The sequence below is a fragment of the Haliotis asinina genome, chromosome 1 (assembly GCF_037392515.1).
Source record: "Haliotis asinina isolate JCU_RB_2024 chromosome 1, JCU_Hal_asi_v2, whole genome shotgun sequence".
NCBI lineage: Eukaryota > Metazoa > Mollusca > Gastropoda > Lepetellida > Haliotidae > Haliotis > Haliotis asinina.
Genome location: NC_090280.1, coordinates 60,243,256 through 60,251,190, shown reverse-complemented (window position 1 = coordinate 60,251,190; position 7,935 = coordinate 60,243,256). Strand labels below are relative to the sequence as shown.

The window sequence follows — 7,935 nt, the reverse complement described above, 5'->3', positions numbered from 1 at the left end:
CAATTTTTCACAACATTCAACGCATTCCCACGACCTGATTCCACTGTGAATCTTCATGTGTACCTCTAGGGGAACAGATTGTGAAAATGTTTCATGCACAAATGCACTTATGAGACTTCACTCCTCTGAGATGCTTCATGTATGCCTGAAGATTAGCTGATAGTGTAAATGTCTTTTCACATTCAGCACACTGATACAAAAACGGAGCATGTGCCTTTTCGAGTCACCTGATTTATAAGTGGGTTACTATGGGTTTACACTGCCTATAGCAATATTCCATCAATATCACAGTGGGTGACACCAGAAATAGATTTCACACTTTGTTTGGAATGGTCAGTGTGACTAGTGAAAGCGTTAACCACTGTTACCTCACCGCCCCACAGGTGATTTAGGAAATATTTCATTTTGTCTCAGTGACAGGGACAAGATTTTGCAGATTGCTTTCAACAGCCATCATAAACCTGTGGATGCTGTGGTGTTTTCTGAAAACAGAAGAAAGGTCACACTCTTACTACAAACAATTCTGTGGATTGCAACTTCCATTGTTAACATCATGATGCTGAAAATATAAAAAAACATTTTCACACTCTTAAAACATCTGGGTTGGGGACCTTACATTATATGGTGGTACGATATATAGCACAATAACAAACCTGATACCGTAAAAATGTCTCACACAACATACATTGTACTATGAACAACTTAGCAGAGTGATTTTCAGCATCCAGTATGGAAAGAGCCAATGTGGGGATGTACAATTATACTCTCTAAAGTCTTACAATGAATTGGATCCAGCTGTTTAATATAAAAAGTATTACTGACATTACATATTTATGGGCTATGACAAGTTCATTATTTTGTCAAAACAAAACAAACAAAAAACAAGCAGATATCTTGTAAAGTGGTGTATAGACGATATACAGTGGAAGCTGTCAAAACCAGCCTCTTTCCAATCCAGTTTGGAGAATGCACCAGATTGTTGAGCTGATGATCAATGTACAAGCCACAGATAGGACTGAGATTTTATGCTGGAGTTGGAAACTCGCCCGATTACGACAAGCATAGTCGCCTTTTATCGCAAGCATAAAAGTGTCACTTAGATCTTGATGAAACTCCTTAAAAACACAGTTGCCGTGACCTTGAAAATTAACTGAAGGTCACAAAAAACGACAGGGCCCTGCACCTACCCCAGATAAAGCTTGGTGTTGAATATGAAGAAAATCAAATTAGAGTTCGGTTCTTGAGATATCTCGCTGACATGGTAAAACGCTTGAGTCCCCTTGTGACCTTAAGATGAAGGTCACGGTCATTTAAGCTGAAAGAGGCCTTTCTTTTACTGTGATAAACCAAATATGAAAAGAATCTTGCCAATGGTTCTGAAGTTATTCCAATACTTACGGACGGACAGAGACTACTGCAATATCCCACGCTTCGTACTAAACGCATGGCGGGGGATAACAAATCAGACTTGTTGTTTCTAAACACTTAGTTCAGTACCATCAACTGGTAACACGCAGAAATCTTAATCATGAACAAGCAATTGGCATAAACTAAACTTAATAGAAGCTTTCCACATGAAAAGGGTGTCTTCCTTCCCAGTACTTGGTGCATTACCTTATTTCCTTCCAACAATGGTGTTTACCTAATTGCCTGACGAGACAGAAGCCCTACACACAGAACCCCCGACCTCTCAAACAAAAGCCCCAGAAATATGGTTTCAACAGTTTATTTACTTGGGAATGGATCGGCAAACAAGCCTGAATGGCTTATATCATTTGCTCTCTAGAACAATACTTTGTTCACATTTGTACAAGGAAATTTTACATGATATTACTATACATTGACATAATGTTGTATTAGATGAGTCAGAATGTTTCGTACGATAAACAAAATCATTTATCAAAATAGAAACAGACTGCAGTGGTATTATAAGCTTTAAGTGACATTAAGAAGTAAACGTAGTAGCTTTACTAATATTTGGTCATATTTGTTTCATGGCCAGTTAATACACAGAAGTTATTACCTACTAAAATTTTTAAGAATCAAATCGTTTTGATGCAATGATGAACTGATGAACTGAGTGTAGAATATCCATATTTGTCTGATATGAAACTGAATTATTGCCATTCAGTACGTCCCGCAGTGTGAAACCTTTCTTATAGAAATATGATTCATGTCGTGTACTGTTATATTTAGGACACTTGAAGAAATAATGGCATCCTCAGGAACATGTGAGCAGGAGCAAGAAGCATAATCAGAAATGAAACGGTTGTATTTGTCACTGTTTAAGCCACTCCATCCCAGCCTAAGGCATATCAGACAAAAGCCCCAGATAGTATATATACAAAAACACTTCTGATTTATGAGGATTTATTTACATCTTAATGTAAAAAGTCAACACACCCTTTCAGCACACTTTCTGAGCAGCACTACCAGTCGGATCAAACCTGATACTGATTACAATGCCCGTTGAGCAGATCCATTTAACACCGAACACTTACTTGAATGAAACAAGGAAAGGACACTGTCAACACTAACTATATTAAATCTTCCTCAAGACAATCCTTGAAGAAAAAAACTTAAGTGTCTTAATTAATGACCAAATTTTCAAGACCAACCTCTTCACCAAGCCCCACTTCCTACTCAGACCACCTTGAGAAAATATAATGTGGGGCTTATGCCTCGCACGCACGCACGCACGCACGCACGCACGCACGCACGCACGCACGCACGCACGCACGCACGCACGCACGCACGCACGCACGCACGCACGCACGCACGCACGCACGCACGCACGCACGCACGCACGCACGCACGCACGCACGCACGCACGCACACACACACACACACACACACACATTTATATATATATATATATTTTTTTTCTTATGGGGCGTTTGTCCATCCACTGTTTACCTAAACATGCTGTACATCCCCATCGCCTGTTTCTATTATTGTACATCCCAATTTCTAGCACTGTATAACCTTTACTGGCTTCCATCTATGGTCATTCACTCCAAGGAAAAATGCTGTACTAACATTATTCTATCGCTAGTCTATTCTAAAAACAGTTTGTAGCTTTCTGTACATTCTACATATACTAGTACCTCTGTAACTAATGACAGTCATTCACCTAAAGAAGGGGCACGCATTTGCTCAGAGTGGGTGAGTTTAGTTTTAAGCTGAATTCAGCAATATTCCAGCTATATGGCGGCAGTCTGTAAACAATCAGACAATTAAGTGATCAACAGCATGAGCATTGATCAGCACAAATGGGAACCAATGGCATGTGTCAACCAAAGTCAACAAGCATGGGTTACTGATGATAATTCAAATCTGGAGTTTCTTAGATCACATCAGCCCAGAAACATTTTGTGTAGATTATAAAGAAGTGCTTCATGAAGTATTAAAGTGATGTAACAGAATTTCACACATACACACAATACATGAGACGCCTATATGTACATGAAACACCTATATGTACATGAGATGCCTATATGTACATGGCACCTATATGTACATGAGACACCTTTTTGCACCCGTATGTACATGAGACACCTATATGTACTCGTATGTACATGAGACACCTATGTGTACACGACACCTATATGTACATGAGACACTTGAACCAAACCGATCACCTTGAGGGAACTACACTTATGTTTGCTGTAGGTTCTTGCACAGTTAGTGTCATGTCAAAAATCCATGTGTATTCTCAATCACAGATAGCCAACATGCCTTGTAGTGCCTAGTTAGCACCCCTCCTCCATCAGATGCCAAGAACCCACTCTCCCCTCTCTACCCATCCCAAAGTGCCACTAGCTATGGAGTGAATCTTGTCATGTTATGACACAGCCTCATAGAGGAAACCTATGGAAAGAACATGCATCATGTCTAAACTGCACCTAGATCCAAGATCCATATGTTTTCTACATTTAAGTGTAGTTCTTCGCAGGAAGGCAACCTTTTTGGACACATGCAGGAAAGCAACTTTTTACAAATCTGGCTGCCAGAAAGCACACCAAGTTCTGAGATACCCATTCACACCTGGGTGGGCTGGGACACCTGGTCACAGTACTTTGTCCAAGTTGCATGTTGCTGTACCAGCAACTAGCTGTTTGCACATATCATGTGGTCACCATGTGGTCATAAACAACCAAAAGGTATGTCATGCTTAATGCATTAACAACGGTCAGAATTTACAACTAGTGTAAGTAAAATTCAGCTGTCGAAATACATGCAATAAGCACATGTGGTAAACGGTGCGAAGTGCCCCGAGTGGATGTGCAATTTCGATGTACAAGGAGTTCAGCAACTAAATTAAAATACATGTACTACTGTAATGCCTTTAATCAGTTAACAGATGTCTGAATGTCGGAATTTGTTGCTTTACAGAAAACAATAACTTTGTTTAATGACTATGTAATAACGTACTGGGGCGACATTGTTGTGATTGACTATGCATATTTCTTAAAATTATGGAGTTAAGTAAGAGCAAATGAAAACTGTAATTGCATACATCAACTGTGCTTGCTTGAATGGATATTTGCAGCATACAATACCATATTCTAATGATTACAGTAATGATTTGTGAATAAACTGTTCTGTGCAGTATACAACTGCACAGCAAACAGAACATTTTATATCATTACTAAAACACTAGTACTTATTCATGTTGACGAAATATCAAAACACAAACGCTGGCTGATGTAATCTATTCTGTGGGCATATATCGGAGGCAAATCTACTTGAATGTTATTTGATCGCGAACTACTGTATTTGTAAAATACAGAATAAACTGACATATCTACAACTCCATCATTGCTCAAAATAATTGCATACATTTCTTTGAACTGTTTTTGTGACTAAGCTACTGGAATCTAGGCTACTGAATGCATATACTGATCTAGCGCATCAAATGAGTGAAACTAGACAAAGACAAGAGATATACACATGTGTGTGGAAACACTGAAAAGAATTATTTGCATGAGCAATACAGCAAACTTGAGCATACAATGCAAAGGTCATAGACATCACTAGATAGTGCCAAATAATTAATCGGTTATCTTAAATTAGCACTAAAATATAAGCACTGTATGGTATATCAAAGTATGCACATTAACTGCTTACAGAAACAGTCATCCTGAACTAGCATTTACAATGGAAGGCATTTCGTAAAGTGCTTCAGTATCGTAGGGATGTGACAAATCAGCTGTGACCTTTTTCTGATGATGTTCACAAAAAAATAAATAAAAATTAAGCATAAATGTTTCTTAATCTGACACAAGAAAGGAGAGATGGGTTTATTCAAGTAAGTGTGTCTAAGATTGAGGAGCCCAAGATTTTATACCTCACACCTCTACTCAGTCATCATTATCAAATGTCTCTAAAGTTGTAGATGCATTATCCACCATATGCTGACAAAGTTTACAACATGAGGTCAATGGAAAAACCGTAATTATCAACCAAGACTTTTTTCTTTGTGGTGTAGCAATGGTCAAATGGTATGATGGTAATCTTGATTTTGTTTAACAATAGTTGGTGGCAAGAAATGAACCTGCTGAGAATACATGTCTGCACTTGACCTGGGGATGTACTGTAGAAGAAGGCCTGTGCTGACACAGCTCACTAATTTTATTTTTCATCAGTTACTCTGAGGTTGGTGTGGATGCATTTGCTAACTGACTACTTCTGGGATAGATCTGTGGGGCTATAAACAAGAAACATTCTGCACAGTGACTTGTACATACACAGACTTCCATTGAAAAGAAAACTTTGTCAGATAAAAATGTATGAACAAATATATTCACTGTAATATATACATAACACTACAACTCAACAATCAGTTGATTCTATTGAGTATCTGACAATGCAAACGTTTTCCACAAACAACACATTGATAAGATGAGATACCACCTTGGATACATATGTAGGATACCTGCAGGGGTACATCCTTTTCCAAACCCTAAACAATAATCAGTCTTCACTGCTTGACTCCACTGTGAATGTTCAAGTGTGTCTGCAGACTACATAATTGTGTAAATTGTTTCCCACATTCACCACATTCATAAGGCTTAATTCCACTGTGAATCTTCATGTGTGTCTCCAGACTACTTAATTGTGTAAATTTTTTCCCACATTCAACACATTCATAAGGTTTAATGCCACTGTGAATCCTCATATGTACATTCAGATTACTTGACTGTGCAAATGTTTTCCCACATACATCACATTGATAAGGTTTAATTCCACTGTGAATCCTCATGTGTACCTTCAGATTACTTGACTGTGTAAATGTTTTCCCACATTCAACACAATCAAAATGCTTGATTCTGCCGTGACTCCTAAGGTGTGACTGGAATTGAATTGATGGTGTAAGTGTTTTCTGACACACATTGCTCTGATGAGGTTTGATTCCACTGTGAATCCTCATGTGTCTCTGCAGACTACATGATTGTGTAAATTTTTTCCCACATTCAACACATTCATAAGGCCTAATTCCACTGTGAATCCTCAAGTGTGTCTGCAGACTAGATGATTGTGTAAATTTTTTCCCACATTTAACACATTCATAAGGCTTAATTCCACTGTGAATCCTCATATGCATTTGCAGACTGACTGAACTTGATAATGTTTTTCCACATTTGACACATTCATAAGGTTTTGTTCCACTGTGAATTGTCATGTGTTGCTGCAGATTACTTGACCGTGAATATTTTTTCCCACATTCAACACATTCATAAGGTTTAATCCCACTGTGAATCCTCATGTGTACCTTCAGATTACTTGACTGTGTAAATGTTTTCCCACATTCAATACATTCATATGGCTTGATTCCAGTGTGAATCGTCATATGTTCCTGCAGACTACTTGACCGTGCATATTTTTTCCCACATTCAGCACATTCATAAGGCTTGATGCCACTGTGCATCTTCAGGTGGGTCTGCAAATGTTGTGATTGTGTAAATGTTTTCTGACACACAAAGCACTCATGAGGTCTGATTCCAGTGTGAATCCTCATGTGTCTCTGCAGACTACCCAACTGTGTAAATGTTTTCTTACAATCCACACATTCATAAGGCTTCACTCCAGTGTGAATTTTCATGTGTGTCTGCAGACTGTTTGAATGCGCAAATGTTTTTCTGCATGTGACACATTCATATGGGTTGACTCCAGTGTGAATCCTCATGTGTCTCCGCAGACTACCTAACTGTGTAAATGTTTTCTTACATTCATCACATTGATAAGGCTTAATTCCAGTGTGAATCCTCATGTGTGCCTGCAGGTTACCAGAGTGTGCAAATGTTTTCCCACATTCAACACATTCATTAGGTTTGGTCTCACTGTGAATCTTCATATTATATTTCACACTATTTTTAAAATTTGTTCTCACATTCATCATGTTTTACTCTACTGTGAATCAGCATATGTACCCAAAGAGTACCTGATTATGTCAATTTATTCACACATTCAAAACATTCATATGCTTGATTTTACAAGAATTCTTGACGTGTTTGGAGATTAGCTGATAAAGAATGTTTTCCGACATTCTGTCACACTACTTTGTTGGTTTTTCATGACTCTCCAAACCATTTGGAAACAATTTGCACAGTTCCAAGAATTTGTGCTTTCATGAGATCATTCATTTCCAGGGTTCCAATAAAGTGTCCTTTTTTGAGATCACCTATTTCCAAAGTGTCGGAACAATGTGTCTTGAGATATTCTGTTTCCAGCAAATAGCTTTACCAAACTTCATCTGTTTCAGTGACTGAGAAAGGATTCCGTGATTCCAACTTCCATTGTTAATCTGCAGATGCTATGGTGTTTACTGAAAACATAAGAAATACGCCACACTCTTAAAACAACCAGTTTAGTTACCATACATTATATGATGGTATGACATGTTCTATGATAACAAACCTGATATTTTCAAAA

The 7,935-nt window shown here is 38.2% G+C and overlaps 1 protein-coding gene across 1 annotated transcript; it reads right to left on the bottom strand.

Moving 5' to 3' along the window:
• Positions 1–5,983: 5,983 nt before the first annotated feature.
• Positions 5,984–7,339, bottom strand: LOC137274173 (zinc finger protein 658B-like). The gene has a single exon (XM_067807214.1). The coding sequence runs from the start codon at positions 7,271–7,273 to the stop codon at positions 5,984–5,986; it is 1,290 nt and encodes a 429-aa protein (XP_067663315.1). The 5' UTR covers positions 7,274–7,339.
• Positions 7,340–7,935: the final 596 nt, after the last annotated feature.